The sequence below is a fragment of the Eublepharis macularius genome, chromosome 4 (genome assembly GCF_028583425.1).
Source record: "Eublepharis macularius isolate TG4126 chromosome 4, MPM_Emac_v1.0, whole genome shotgun sequence".
Classification (NCBI taxonomy): domain Eukaryota; kingdom Metazoa; phylum Chordata; class Lepidosauria; order Squamata; family Eublepharidae; genus Eublepharis; species Eublepharis macularius.
Window position 1 is genome coordinate 13,400,165 of NC_072793.1, and position 15,657 is coordinate 13,415,821.

At 43.4% G+C, this 15,657-nt stretch overlaps 1 protein-coding gene across 1 annotated transcript in view; it reads right to left on the bottom strand.

Moving 5' to 3' along the window:
* Positions 1–213: 213 nt before the first annotated feature.
* NOL11 (nucleolar protein 11) overlaps positions 214–15,657 on the bottom strand; it is a 35,373-nt gene continuing 19,929 nt past the window's right edge. The window contains exons 10-18 of the mRNA XM_054978429.1: positions 14,252–14,349; positions 12,928–13,005; positions 11,495–11,679; positions 11,198–11,323; positions 10,265–10,492; positions 5,821–5,899; positions 5,277–5,369; positions 604–711; positions 214–370 (exon numbers count right to left, since the gene is read on the bottom strand). Of these exons, the coding sequence (XP_054834404.1) occupies positions 257–370; positions 604–711; positions 5,277–5,369; positions 5,821–5,899; positions 10,265–10,492; positions 11,198–11,323; positions 11,495–11,679; positions 12,928–13,005; positions 14,252–14,349 (1,109 nt within the window). The 3' untranslated portion in view covers positions 214–256. The remainder of the gene's footprint in view (positions 371–603; positions 712–5,276; positions 5,370–5,820; positions 5,900–10,264; positions 10,493–11,197; positions 11,324–11,494; positions 11,680–12,927; positions 13,006–14,251; positions 14,350–15,657) is intronic.

Consider the following 15,657-nt stretch of genomic DNA (forward strand, 5'->3'; position numbering starts at 1 on the left):
TCATGAACTCTGGTTCGTATTTCGGTTCGTGCCCATCTCTAGGCTTGAGCTAAGAAAATTGCAACCATAACAATTTATGGGAATACAATTTATGGGAATTAGTCATCAGTAGCAGACGTTCTCATTAACATAAGAGAGAGAGAGAAAAATCAAGCTAACAAGCAGCCCCAACTGAGTTCTCAAAACTGTGCACAAAGTAACAAACACCCAAAGAAAAGGTTCATAAAAATAGCTTTATGAAGCATATGTGACAAGTTCAAACTAGTTTTAGAACTTCAATGGAATATAAGCCCACATCTTTTGGGTGGTTTATTCTCTGTAATTCCTTCAGACTTCCTTCAATCTTGTTTAGTTCTGAGTAAAAATGAACCTAAAAAAAGAAGTAAATGATCAAAACGTAAAAGACTTTTCAAAAACCAATAGCAGGACAATACAAACTTTTAAATATCACTCACAAGAACGAAGGCAACTACCTCCTGTGAAGTACAGCAAACACTACAGACAAATACAACCTCTATACTACAAGACTATCATTGTGGGGTTTTGTGCCATACAATGAAGTCACATTCGTGTTTCCAATTTCAAAGGAAAAAAAAAACTTACCTGGGCCCTTACAAACTTGTGCAGACTAGAAAGCAACCCTCTTGCTTCCGGCAGCATTACAACCACTGTAAAATGAGCATCTAGGAGCAGGCCCATCCAGTCCATGATCTGAAAGTGAAACAAGTGTTACATTCACATCTGCAGAGTGAAAAGGCATGGCGCCCAATCTTCAGCATCTTTGCGTTTTAGTCCAGCTGACTGGAGAGAATTTCAGTGTGAATGTGGTTAGGGCCACAATCTTAGACTGGAAATGTATTTTGAAATTCTGTGATTCTTTTATGCTGATATAATACCATTTTTCTTCATTATATTCACATTCTGTACATCGCTCATTAGATGTCTCCTCATATTGATTGAATCACCCTACACTGTGCTTATTAGATGTCCCTTCAAATAGCTTACACTGTGTAATCAGCTTTTGGTGAGAAAGGTGTGCTTTAAGTACAGTAAATAAATATTTTACAGAAGACCACAATTTTTATATTCATTTTCCAGCCTTTATTCTGACCATATCGATTTTGGGAAGCTGTTACCAAGTCTTTTTCTTCCACACATTAAGACCTCTCTTTTCAAGACTGCTTTTGGGGACTAAATGAAATGACAGTGTTATAACTAGTGACTGTTCTACTGAATGTCTTATATAGCATCTTGTGGATGTGTTTATGCTTAGTGGGTTGGATCCACCTCCCCAGCTGCCTTTTCAACCCCTGGAAAGCAAACAGAAGAAAGAGGATAGGGCAATTCCCCTCCCCCCACTCACTGACCTGGATAGCCCAGGTGAGCTGATCTTATCACACCTCTGAAGCTAAGCAGGGTTGGCGTTGGCTAGTATTTGGATGGGAGACCTCCAATGAAGTCCAGGGTTGTGGAGGTAGGCAACAGCAAGCCACCTCTTAGTCTGTTGCCATGAAAATCCCACCAGGAGTTGCCATAAATTAGCTATGACTTGAGGGCACTCTCCTCCTCCACCACCACCTCACTTAGCTATTAGTCCACACTGATCCCATGACCTCAGGAATCAAAAGTCTATTGTGGTTGGAGTAGGGGGGACATAAAGGGAAAAATTGCATTCATCCACTGACAAATTACAGGATCCACCAACCCTGTTTTGTTTTTGTTTTATTTGAAGACTTTATTATATTGTTTTACTTACTGTTAGCTTGTTTTGTGGACTAAAAATATGATTTTGAAGCATTTTAAACGACATCCCCCTTACTCTTTGGGGAGAAAGAAAAAACAGGCACAGGAAATACATTGCTGTTACCACCAGGACTCTAAAATACGTATTTCAGAGTTCCACCTTCTTTCTGCCCACTCAGACTCATTATAACAATGGAAATTTCAGTAGCTATGATAAAAAGTAGAGAGATCAAGATGCCCAATCTATAGGATTGATGAGCTATCCTATAAACATTGCAGACACCATGTGATCAGGAGCAACAAAGTGCCAAGTTGATAGTTTGCTGGTTAACTCTGAGACTGTCATCAGAGATCAGATATTTAAGAAAAAACAGCACAGGATCAAAGACAGCGGGCAGTTGCTGCTATGAATTTCTAGCACTTTCAACAATTTTACCGTGTGAAGACATTTTAAATTCAAACACGCATGGCCGTTGGAAGTTAGCTGATGGCGTCTGTCTTTTTTAGTAATGATTCTGTGAAAGTACCAGAATGCAGTGCAGACCTTGTTACAGTTAGACATGCAAATCACACAAATGCTTATGGGAGAAGGACTAACATAAGCAAGGAAGTCACCCACTTTCAACCCATTCTGCAATCATGTTAATGGTGGGAATGAAACCTGAACATGCAGAGGAATGCGCAGTTTCGATCCCTTCAGTGAAAAGAAGAGGAAAGCCTCTACACTAACCGCCCAATCCTAAGTGGGGGTGGGGGTGGGGGTGGAAAGTGGACTAAGGTTTATGTGGGTGCAACGTGCACTTACATGGGCGTGACCCTCCCTTCTGCTGGCGGGCAGGGGGGCGCGCTACCACAGGCGGGCCATCACCCACGGCCACACTGGGCGGCTGCACGAACACGCAAGTGAGGTGCAAGTCCCTGCGCTGGTGCTGGAGCAGGGGGCGGGCCGCAAGATAGTCAGCTTCCGAAGCTCCCCCAGGCTCGGAAACCCTGCAGCAGCAGAAAGTTACGCCATGAAAAAAGCAGGCATAGCCCATAGGCAGCCATTGAACGGGAAAACTTGGGCCCCTCTCCCTGTGCCCAGCCCTCTCCCCACAGCTTGAACAGGGCATAGGATGGCGACTACCGGGCGGACCAATCCACGTGCACTTCCAGGGTGGGTAAGCCCTTCCCCCCGTGCCAATCATCTGCCCAAACACCCTACAAAACCTCCGGCTGTGCCACTCATGAACTTAGGTAAGTCGGCAGAGGCCAGAGGTTCTGGCCAACAGCCTCCTTCTGTGGGGACTTTGTGCGCGAGGCAGGAGAGCGGGTACTCACAGTGGTGGGCCATGAGTGCACTGGGGAGATGTACTGGGAAAACTGGGAGATCTCTGCATTCGCTCAAGGGAAGAAGGGCAAAGTCCAGAATGTCTGACTAACTAACAATAACCATCCAGGTCCCCTTGCAGATTATCTGACTCTGGAGTTCCAGCTCGGTAAGAAACAAGGGAGCTCTGACAGGTAAGAAGGAGATGGGCGGCAGCTAACCTGGCTCGCTGCTTTGTGCCAGCTGCCCCCTCACCTCAACTTGCTTGACCGCCAGCCTTTTCAAGTGAGGCTCGGTGGGGGAAGGGGAGATGGCAGCAGCCCCTGCCTGCCACAGAGGCAGTTGCCCAGAAAACTACTCACGACACAGCCAATGGGGGGGGCAGCTACCCATGTGGGAGCTCTGATCAGATCCCCTAAGCTGGCAGAGGAGGAAATGTGGTCAGTGGTCGGGCTGACTGGGTGTTCGTAACACCTTGTTGCCGGAGGGTGCTCAGCCACTTGCATTTCTCCCTCATGGGATAAGATCATCCCAAAGCAGATTACTGTCTCGCCAGAGGGTCATGCATCATGTGGTTGTGAGACGCACCTGTGGAGCTGCTGCCACAGCTCTTAACCAAAGGACACCATCCCAGACGTTGCAGATTGGGCTTGGCCTTGGCCGTGCACCTGTTTCCCTCGCAAGCAGATCACCACTCATCTGGGAGACCAAGGGGCGTGGCTGTCTGAGCTCCCTGTAAGCCTCTGCAAGTGTCATTCAGGTCCTGCCCAGGGAGCAGTTTACCAAGGCAGCCCGCAGCTTGGCCACATTGGCAGGAAATACTTCCAGAGAACCTCTGAACCTTTTCCAGTTTAATAAAATACGTGTTGAAAAACAAGCAACTGCTGTCTGTTTGCTCGGTCCCCTGACATTGACAATAACTACCGCCACCCACAACTCCCCGTTGGGACGTCTTCTCACACATCCCCACACATTTTTCCTGGCTTGGAGCTGGGGTCGATGGGATGGGCTCTGCTGCCAGGAGGAGCAGGTGTCAGGGTGTCCAGCTTCCCTGCCCCCTTCCCTCCCCTCAATGTAACTTCAGGCAGTGGGGTGGGAATTGAAGTGTGGCCCATGAATGTCTGGCAGAGCGGGGCGGGGCGGTGGGGGGGGGGAGGCTCCACTGAGGACTTTCATTCTCTGACAGACTGAGCTGCTGGAGTCTGATGAGCCAGGCAGAGGGGAAGGTGGAAGTTACTACTGGGATGTGGAACGACATCTTGGGATCTCCAGGGGTTCTCCTCCAGGAGGATGGACCACCCTCCATTTTGCTGTTTGCAGAAGCAGGGATGGACTTGGGAAATCTGACACAGGGAGGGGGTAAATAGCGGCCCCTGGAGCAGTTTCTCTGCTCCTGCAGGCTGTCAGTCCACTGGGGGTGGCGTCACCCCTGGCCCGGGGAGTGGCTCTCGAGGTCCAACCCGCGTTCTCACATCGTTGTGATGCAGTGATGTGTTCAAATAGCACCGCTGCAAGTCTGTGGGCGCTTTGCACTCCCTTCTGGCCTCTCTTGTGGTTTCCAATGGACATTCCTGTCACTCATTGAAGAACTCCCCGCATCTGCCTCTCTGGATTCTGAGGGCTGCTCCCAAGTGCTGCAGGCTTTCTGGCCCCATTTTTCAGGGAGGGGGAACCTGTTTCTTGCAGTAGCCACAGTGGCAGTGGGGATTTGCAGGCGCACTGAGCTGCGGCCACTGCCTGGCCCTCATTCAAAATGGGGGCTGGAGAGGGGAGAGGGTGGGTGTTCGATCCAGACTTTCACTGTCACCTTTGCCCCCCTCCTCGGCAGGAATGCCTGCTCCCTGACCGGGGGCGGGGCTATTGATGGGCAGCGGGGATCATGGTGTCCCCACTGGCTATGCCGCTGCTTGCCCCTTGCCTGCCAGTCAGGGGAACGGTGTGGCCATTGGCTGGTGAGAGAGGGGTTGTCAGGGGAACGGCAGGCGGGTGCTCCTGGCAGCGGCCGCAGCTTGCTTTGCTGCACTCAGACACCGGCGGGACTCCCCTGCACAAGTCCATAGGGAGCAGCAGAGTGGCGCCGCATTTACGTCAACGCACGAGCGGATGCACTGACTTGGGGCTTAGGATTGAGCTGCCTGAGACCCATATAGGGTTATCTGTAAATGAACTGGTGGCTGGAATGGAACTGATGGCTGGAAAGCAAATTTTAGTGCTCTCTCCTTACCTGGTTTATAGTTGGGCAAAGCATTCCAGGAAGGTTTGTAGTAGCTTCTTCACTGCATTTCATATATAAGTACTGCAAATACTGGAGAAATAACTAGGAAGAAAGAAGAAACCACCTTCAAATGAGATGCTCATGTCCTGTCTTGAACATAGTCCTGGTAATACCTTTTATTAAGACCAGCCTAAATGATACAAAACACTGCGCAAGCTTTCAGGTTCACCAGCATTTTTCCTTTTCCTCATGCTGGATGTTACAAAAATTAAAGGTGGAGTGGAGGAAAAAAGCACACGCAAAACTTCTGATGGTTCTCCCACCTATCAGAACCAACGCAAGAATTTGCATAATAAAAAAAATCACAAGTTACTAAAAAAAAGTATAGCAATGATAGAGATAATCACAAGCATGCTTTCCGTGAAAGTTATCAAATTTCAGTTTCCCTATGTTAAGAGTAAAAAGTTCAATGGACAGTTCTGGCAAATACTTTCAGAGCAAGAATAATGTTACTTAGAAACAAAATGTTTTTTGACAAAAGAAACATACTTACAATTACTTGCTCAGCTGACAGATCTTTCAAATGAGGCAAAAGAAAGGACTCACTGTATGCTGAACGCAGAATGGCATTACTGTGTAAGGTTCAAATTAAGTGTGTCAAGGATCAACGTGAGTTAAGACTTGTATCCAACCCTACCTTAAAAGGAGGCACATAAAATTAAAGTGTTTTAAAAGAGTAAACAACCCCCCCTACCAATTACCAAATGTAATTTGGTAATTATATTTGGTCTCTGAGAAGAACAGGCTTTGATCATTAAAGCTCCAAGGAAAGAATTTCCAAAGTTGTGGAGGAAAGGCACACAAGTCCTAGGAAACTCTCAAGAAACACACTTACATTGTAGTTGTATCTGAAGAAGTGGGCTGTGGCTCACGAAAACTCCTACCCTACCACAAATTTTGTTAGTCTTAAAGGTGCTACTGGACTCTTGCTTTTTCCCCCTGCTACAGACAAACACAGCCACCCATTTTAATCTATCTCAACCAACAGATTACTGGTTTATAAGTACTTCCACAGCAGAGGGGAAGTGAGGTGTCAAATGATTAGATCAGCACCTCCAGATGAACTTCAAAGGTCAAGAGGGATTTGTTGTCAATATGCAATGCATTTCCCTTATATAAATCACCAAATCACACAAAAAATGAATCTCAGGTGAGAGCCCCTGGGAAATTACCAATGACAGTATGGAGGAAGCCATGTTGCCACCTTCTGACTGACCTTTTTAGGGGAAGAGAATCTTTCCTGTGACTTTGCCTGTAAGCTTACAGCCAGTTAAGATATTATGATCTAGTCCTATAATGCATTAAAGATTAGTCTACGTGGGTCACTGTAACCCCATGAAAAAACGCATTCAGCTCTCTGTCCCATGCAGGTACTTATCTTTATAATCAAGCTTCAATTTCATGTAATTTCGGAATTTACAGTCTTGGGGAAGGGAAAAACTGTACATGGTCAGACATATAGGTTCAACTTCAGGAAAGCAAATTTTAACAAACTGAAAGCTATGCTGGACAGAAGCCCATGGTCAAAAAAATACTTAAGGAGAAGGGAGTTCAAGAGGCGTGGGAGTTTCTTAAAAGCGAAATATTGAAAGCACAATCACAAACAATTCCTACGAGAAGGAAAAATGGGAGGACCTTAAAGAAGCTTCATAAAAAGCTTTCTAAAGAATTGATAAATAAAAAAGACTCATTTAGGAAATGGAAGGAGGGCCTTATAAACAAGGATGAATATAAACAAATAGCCAATGCTTGTAGGGAGACCATTAGAAAAGCTCAAGCTCAGTCTGAGCTTAGGCTAGCAACAGATGCAACAAACAACATAAAAGGGTTCTTTGCTTATGTTCAAAATAAGAAAAAGAGCAAGGACATGGTAGGCCCATTGCAGGGACAGGGAAGTGAAATCGTAACAGGCAATGAAGAGAAAATAGAACTGCTCAACTCCTACTTTTCCTCAGTCTTCTCCTGTGAGGGAGATAGTGCTCAACATGGCAATAACAGAACACATGATGGGGGAAGGGAGTTACAGCCTAGGATCGGCACAGGGGTAGTACGTAAACACCTGGTTTCTTTAAAAGGAACGAAGTCCTCAGGACATGATGAATTGCACTCAAGGGTACTAAAAGAACTCGCACATGTAATTTCTTAGCCTCTGTCCAGTATTTTTGAGAATTCTTGGTGAACAGGAAAGGAGCCAGAAGATTAGAGGTAGGCAAATGTTGTCCCCATCTTCAAGAAGGGGAAAAAGGAGGATCCAGGTTAACTATTGACCCATCAGCTTGACATCTATACCCGGAAAAGACATAGAGCAAATCATCAGTCAGTCCCTGAGCATTTAGAAAGGATGGCTGTGATTACTAAGAGCCAGACTAAAGTTATCTCTTTTTTTTGAGAAAGTTAACACCTTGCTGGATCAGGGGGTTCCTGTAGACATAGTTTATCTTGGTTTCAGTTATGCTTTTGATAAGGTTCTACATAATATCCTTGTTGACAAGTTCGTAAAATATGGTTTCGATCATATTAGGCGGGTCTGTAACTGGTTGACAGATCGCACCCAAAGAGTTAATGGTTCCTTATCCTCTCGGAGAAGAGTGACAAGTGGAGTTCCTCAGGGATCAGTCCTGGGACCTGTTCTGTTCAACATTTTTATAAATGGTTTGGATGAAGGAATACTGATTAAATTTGCAGATGTTACTAAATTGGGAGGGGTAGCAAATACAGTCAAAGAGTAAGGATACAGGATGATCTTGACAGGCTGGAAAACTGGGCTAAAACAAAATGAATTTCAATAGAGATAAATGCAAAGTTCTGCATTTAGGAAGGAAAAATCAAAAACATCATTAGAGGATGGGGAGGGAGGCTTAGCTTGGCAGTAGCATGTGCGAAAAGGATCTAGTGGTCTTAGTAGACCATACACTGAACGTGAGTCAGCAGTGTGATGTGGTAGCTAAAAAGGCAAATGCCGTTTTGGACTGGATCAACAGAAGCATAGTGTCCAGATCAGGAGAAGTGATGGTATCGCTCTACTCTGGTTAGACCTCACCTGGAATACTGTGTGTCCAGTTTTGGGCACCACAATTTAAGGATAGACAAGCTGGAACGTGTCCAGAGGAAGGCAATGAAGATGGTGAGGGGTCTGGAGACCAAGTCCTATGAGGAAAGGTTGAGGGAGCTTGGAATGTTTAGCCTGGAGATGAGACGACTGAAAAGTGACATGATAACTATCTTCAAGTATTTGAAGGGCTGCCATACAGAAGATAACACCAAGTTGCTTTCTACTGCCCCAGAAGCTCGGACCAGAACCAATGGCTTGAAATTAAATCAAAAGTTTTCAGCTTAACATTAGGAAGAACATCCTGACAGAGTGGTCCCTCAGTGGAACAGGCTTCCTCGGGAGGTGGTGAGCTCTCCTTCTTTGGAAGTTTTAAAGCAGAGGCTATATGACCATCTTACAACAATGCTGATTCTGTGAACCTGGGTAGATCAAGAGGGGGGAGGGCAGAATGGGTTACATCCATGCTTAGTACTTATGGCCATTCTTACACGCCCAGGGTGGTGCTGATCACCTCCTTGGAGTCAGGTGGCAATTTTCCACAGGCCAGTTTGGCTAGGGATCCTGGAGATGTTTTGCCATCTTCTGGGCATGAAGCAGGGGTCACTGGGGCAGTCAGGGGTGTGTGTAGTTGTGAATTGCCTGCACTGTGCAGGGGGTTGGACTAGATGACCCTAGAGGTCCCTTCCAACCCTATGATTCTGTGATTCCAATATCCTTTTTTCAGCCAGATCTGCCTGGATCGGAGATCTAGCACCTCTGAAAAAAAGATCATGTGAATGGTGGCCCCGCCTCTGGTGCCCAAAGACCCGTGGGCTGCCTCCCTGGGTGGAGCTTCTCCCAGGCTGCCTACTTCCTCGGTCTCTTCCCCAGCCTTTCCCTTCCTCCCTCCCTCCCTTTTCCTTTTTATCCTTCTTTCCTTGCTTCCTTCTTTCTTTCCCTCCCTCCCTTTCTCTTTCCATGTCTTTTCTTTGTTCCTTTCTTTACCTTCCTTCACTGGAGACCGAAGGAGACTGAGAGCACCTGTGTGGGATCTCCTCTGTGCCTGCCGCTCAGGCCCAGCATTGCAGGCCAGAGGAGGCCGTGGGCGGCCGGCTGCAGCGTTTGGCAGCAGCAGCGCTGAGAAAATGGAGGAGACTGAGAGGAGAAGACTGTAAGCTGCTTTGAGTTCCTGGTGACTTTAAATGGCCTTATAGCAGGGTAGATGAATCTTCCCAATTACTGAGTGTAGCATAAAAACACCTTTTGGCTCAATGTTCCATTTTTCAAGTGTTTAAAGTTACAAGATTAATTCCATGTGTATGCGCGCGCGCACATGCACGCATGCATATGAGAGAGAGAGAGAAAGAGAAAGCGAGAGCGCATTCCTAAGTAGTGTTATAGCCTTCTAAACCCATTGACTTCAGGGACTTGGAAAGGTGTTGCTTTGGGTTACATGGCTAGTTAATTTAATAATTTGATTTGGGGCATGGAAAAAAAACCTTATTTTCCTTGAAATAAAAGTTCTGCAATAAATTCAAAATAGATACACTAGAGAAAATGTTTCCTGAAAATGACCCACTGCCACTCATGATATGGAATAGACTTTTCATCCACACATTTCTCTAATCATTTTTAAGTCCTTAATACCCTCTAGCAGTCGCCACTTAATGTGGCAGTGAAGAAGAAGAGACATCACTTCCGGGAAGCAGTGTCACTTCCCGGAAGTGACGTCATCACACGTTTCCGGCAGTGCGCAAGCTTTGTGCGCGCACATAAGATAATATAGAGATCCCGCACCTCTTTTCCCAGAAAAAAAGCCCTGGTTTGGCAGACTAAGGTTCTGAGTAACAGCATTCCTTGCCTTTGGGAAAAGGTAAGTCCATCAAGATCACGTTTCAAAGGATACAGTAATGTTGCTTTCTGCGGTCCAACAGGGCATAATTTACTTGTATCCACTGCATGAGATTTCTGGGTTAACCGTGCATCACAGCGGTTTTCCTCTGGGGGTTCAGAATTGAAGCCATTCTGTATCACTTTAGATTGCTTTTCCATTTTTCTGTTGTGTGCGATATCAATATAACCTGCCACAGAATCTAAATTTATATTCGTTTCTCCAAGACTGTCATCACCAATGCTGTGAAAGAAAGCAAATTGGAACACTGGTATTTGTTGAACATGACATTTAAAAAATAACCCCGAAATGGACATTTCAATAAATACAAGGATGATCTGCAAGGTACGATACAGACAGTAAAACGTAACTTTTGTCTTGTTTGTGTAGAAGATCCTGTTTATAACATGCTGGCAGGATTTTTATGAGGACCATAATACTCTGTCACTTACTAAAACGGTTAGAACGGTATTCTTGATAGGGCTGAGCATTTGAGAAACTTCAAAAAGAATGGACCCAGGACAGTGTTTCAGCGGAGGCAAGGACTTCCACCTGCAGGACGCAATCCCCCCCTCCCCAGTAACCCCGAATGTCCCCTTGAAGTCCTGCTCCTGGGAAAGAGGGGACCCCCGAAACAGGGTATCAGGAGCCTTTCTGGAGAAAGCGCGGGGGGAGGGGAGCCACAAAGGTTACAATTAACAGACAGAAGTCCCCTGCACCCATGGAAATTCTGCAGTGGATGCAACCCATCAAGAAAATAAATTACCTTCCACAATTTCATTTATGAATGTTTCCTACCCTAAGTAAATAACGGCTAAAACAGAGAAATCAGCTACCTGATCCTTACAAAATGCCAAGTTCTGAATCTGAAACGGTTTTAGTAGCTAAAAGCAATTCTTATGAGAATGATCTGTAACTGAAATGTAAGTAAACTTATTTTAGAATTACCTCAGGAAAGTCCTCAGACAAGCACAGATAACTGCTTCAGGAATGTCTGGAAACTGCTGGAGGCATAGTTGAAGCAAGTGTACATCTGTTTTCTCCAAGGCAACGGTCATTAAGCCTGGGCATATACTTTGAGACAGAATAAACAGTCAATCTCCGTATCTATTTAGACGATTTGATAAATATTTTTTTCTTTCCCAGAAATCTTTCAAAAGTTCCTGGGAACACCAGAATTAAAAGATAAATACATTTTTGAAGGCTTTAGTTCTCTACGTTTTGTTAGGAAAGATTGGCGGTCACCTGTAAGAGAGGCCTTTTGTCTGCACCAGCTGCACCAGGCAACTGGAAGGATAAAATGCTGGCTCCGCTTCACATCTGCTCATGAGTGCTGCTATGATGTTGCCAACAGAAGCTTGGAAGTCTGGAATCTGAGCACTGGACAAAAACTTCAGCAGCTTTTCTTCAATTATATTCGGAGAAGAATCCTGGAAAAGTATTTTTATTCAGCAGTGACATCAAAAATTAGGGCTGTCACACAATTAAACCTCATTCAATTTATCTTATGCGTTTTAATCAATTATTATCATGCAAATACATGATGAATTAAAACAATGGTTTTGAAGAGAAAGCACACTTTATTTTCTGACGTTTGTGCATCACAGCATGCAATGGGTTAGAGCCTATGGAGCTATTCTGCTGGTGGTGGCTCTTTAGGCATAAAACAGGGTTGCGCTGACCTGTAACTGCTGTTTGTCTAGGTCTTCGTGCAGGCACACACTGGGAACTGTGCTTGCACAGGCCAGCCGCTCAGAAGAGGAATTATTTTAGCTTACAACCGTTATGGGGGGGCATCCTCCCCCGCAGTCCACTCCAAGCCGGTTTCTCCCGCCAAAGGGTACAGATAATAAATAATGAGAGCCAGTGTGGTATAGTAGTTAGAGTGTCAAACTAGGATCTAGGACAGCCCATTTCGAATCCACTCTGTCATGGAAGCTAGCTGGGTGACCTTAGGTCAGACACACATATTCAGTCTAAGCTACTTCATAGGGCTGGAGAAGAGGACCACACTGTAAGCAGCTTTGGGTCCCATGGTGAAGGAAGGTGGAGTAGAAATGAAGAAAATAAATAAATAAAAATAGATTTAAGTACTTTTTAAGGGGCACATTTTAAATCAAGTCGTTTAAATACAAGTTACACTGTTTCAGGCTCACAGGTACCTGTTCACAAATTGGATCCAGCCAGTTTTCCTCCTTCCATCTCACTCAGTTCCCCTCCATACTACAACAGCCCATCCCGCATGGCCTTTGTACACACAGTTCCCAAGATCCTCTGCATAGACTCTTTGGGTGGTCAACAGTACATTTTCTTTCTTTTTCACCAGCAGAAAAGTTGGTTGGATCCAACCTAATATCTCATCTATCTGTCAAGCTGGAAAAAAAACCCAGCTCTGTATTTCCTTTGGAACCTAGCTGTGCCAGATTTATGCACAAAAACATGTCCAGTTGCTAGCTCACATCATCCAAGTACAATTTTCTTCCCAAAAAGAATGACAGCGAGTTAATACTGTATGAACTACTACTCTTGCACAACAGTTTCAAGGACCATTTCATCTGGTTCATACAAATATACACATCCACATACGTACATACAGGAACTCAGGGTGCTCCCCAGGATGATAATGCTTCATAATTTCCCCCCTCTACTTTTATTTAGGAAGGATTTTTCATATTTACCTTTATAATTAACAGCAGCTGTTCCTCTGTTAGGGTTTCCAGTTGGGTTTTTGCTCCTGTGGTCCTTCTTGACCTCAACTGAAACATTCAACATTAAAAAAAAAATTCCAGACAAATAATTAAAGTTCCAGAAGTCTAACATAAAATGAGCCAATTTCCAACAATAACTAAGACTAAATTACTAAGTTCAGAATTTTTTCTAGATTAAGTTGGCTAGTCAGTAACTTTTCTCTGCATGAATTTTAAATGTGATCAAGTGGGTTTCACTAAAGCAAGAACATAGATGGACACACTAATACATGCTAACAGATCAATTAGGTAAGCTTGATAATAAATTCCTGTTTGGACAAGGGTTGCCTGTTTGCTGTTTGGAAGGGAGCTATCACAGAATCCAGCAGAATTATGGCAGGATTGTTTTGGAGCAAAGTCATAAAAAGAGTGATGGCTGGACAAATCAAAGTACTTCTTGATGATGCCGAGTGTCTGGGCAAAGAATATTCTGCTTGTCGGGGTATAAGGTGTTTTTAGATTGACAATTTAATTTGTTTATTTATGTTGTTTTGACATTTATCAAATTGTTTTATGCTACTGCGACCCACCGTAGGCTCTACGTTGTTCAGGAGAAAGGTGGACATATGAATATACTAAATAAGTAAATTGATCTATTATCAGTCAGGTTTCTAGGCAGGTTTTCGGACTTTGGCCACCTGGACAGATGATCTATAACAAAAAGTGCCAGGAGGAAGGTGAACCTGGCTGTGATTTGTTTCAGTATTCTCCTACATCTCTCAGTTTTCAATCTTTTGGGATGCCTCAGTGCTGAGAACTGAGGAGTGCTGTTTTCTCTATTTGTTTCTGGGCCTTAAGCCATACCAAAGTCTTTTGGTACTTTAAAAATCCAGTATTAAGGCATAAGATATAGCTGTGTGAAGTGGTACATTCAGGTGACACAGATTAAACCCAGAGCTACACGGCTAATTGTCTGGAACACAAAGTTTAACACAGCTAGGTCTCTGCAATTAGCCTTAAGTCATGTATTGTATTTATTATAACATGCTTCCTACTGAATTCAGGGATTAGCATGTTACTAAAGGCAGGGGAAGCTAAGAGATACTGCACTTCACTGCACCCAGGTACAAAGAGCATATGGGTAATATTCTGCTCCTGTTAGTATTATTTTCCTGTATAATGGAGTAATGGTAAATGTTATGTATGCCATAAAAAATTAAATGGCTAAATGCATTAACTAAACGTTTAGAAATTATGCATAAAGTGACATTAAACAGCCATATAGGAAGAGAGCCTTTATAGCATGGAGACATACAAGCCTCTTAGATTCACCCTTCGCAGGGACAGGCTGATCCAGCTGTACACATAACAAGCCATCTTCCTGAAGCAAATTCCAGTTCAGAGACTTCGATTCTATAAATAAAAATATGTAACACAAAACATTTCTTTTAAAAAGGGCAAAAAACATCTGCCAAGGGAAAAATAATGGTAATATAAAACCGCACGATTAACTCAGTTTTTACAACGCCACGTCTCAATCCATACATAGTCTTTTCCCAGTAGATAACGTTCCTGACATAACAAAGGAAGAGAGGAAGCAGAAGTCATGACTCATGACCATACGGTTCCAGAAGCTTTGTTAAAAATTGAAGAGTATGTTGCATAAATATAGATAAAAGCACATGACAATAATCAATACTGAGCAATACTAGGTCAAATTCTTGTATTCTCTAGATGAACATTCAGACTTTGCATGAACCGTCTGTGTGTTTTTTTCCTCTGTGTTAGGTAATTCTAACAGGTGTGCTTTAATCTTTTAACAGTTAATTAAAATAGTGGACTCTATCAAGATTAATGTTCCTCTGTCAGAGATTCAACCAATGGTGATCTCTCAACTTAACTTTTTCTGACACTTCTCAGAGATTTGTAGTTTTGTTTTGAAAGTCTGAGTATAACGTAATTTTTTACTAATTGGAAGGTTGTACAATAGAAATTATGAATATTCAGTGAAGCATCAGACCAATCATCGTTTGTTTGTGCTATCATGTGAATAGACCTTAAATATTTGCATATGATGATGTATAAAATTGCAAACACAGATAGAATGGCAGAGCTCTGATGGAAGAGATCTCTTGAGAGAATTTAGGTGAGAACTTATTTTTACCTATGCATTTCATAGAAACTTTGATTATGTTAAACTTGGAATTTATTAAGAAATGTTAGCAAACTTATTTCTTATTGCCTTTCTGTGTTCTGTTTTTATAGGATTTATATTAATAGCCATTTATATTTTAATTACTTGCTTCATTAAAAAACTAGGGTGTATTTTCAATAAAGTGAAATAAACTCTAGACAGGTGTCTGTGTGTTTGATAAAGAGTTGCAAAGCAATATTGAACCCTACTGATATTGATACATCTTTCTTTTGGCTAGCAGAAGCTTAGTTTCAGACACGGGCAAAAGCTCGTTACAAGTAGATATACTTAATAAGGTTGGGTGGTTTCTTTGGCTAAGTAAGGCTTCTGAAGCAAGACTTCTCACTGAGGGAAAGGGAGTTGTGGGATCCAGCCCAGTATTTTTAGAAACGCAAACTCCAGAATTTTAAATCACTAGTTTAACAGAGAAACATGCGTTATAAAATAACCACTTTAAATTGAAGTCTGAATTTAACACAAACATATTAAAACCAAATTTACACACAGAGAATCCAAATACACCAAGT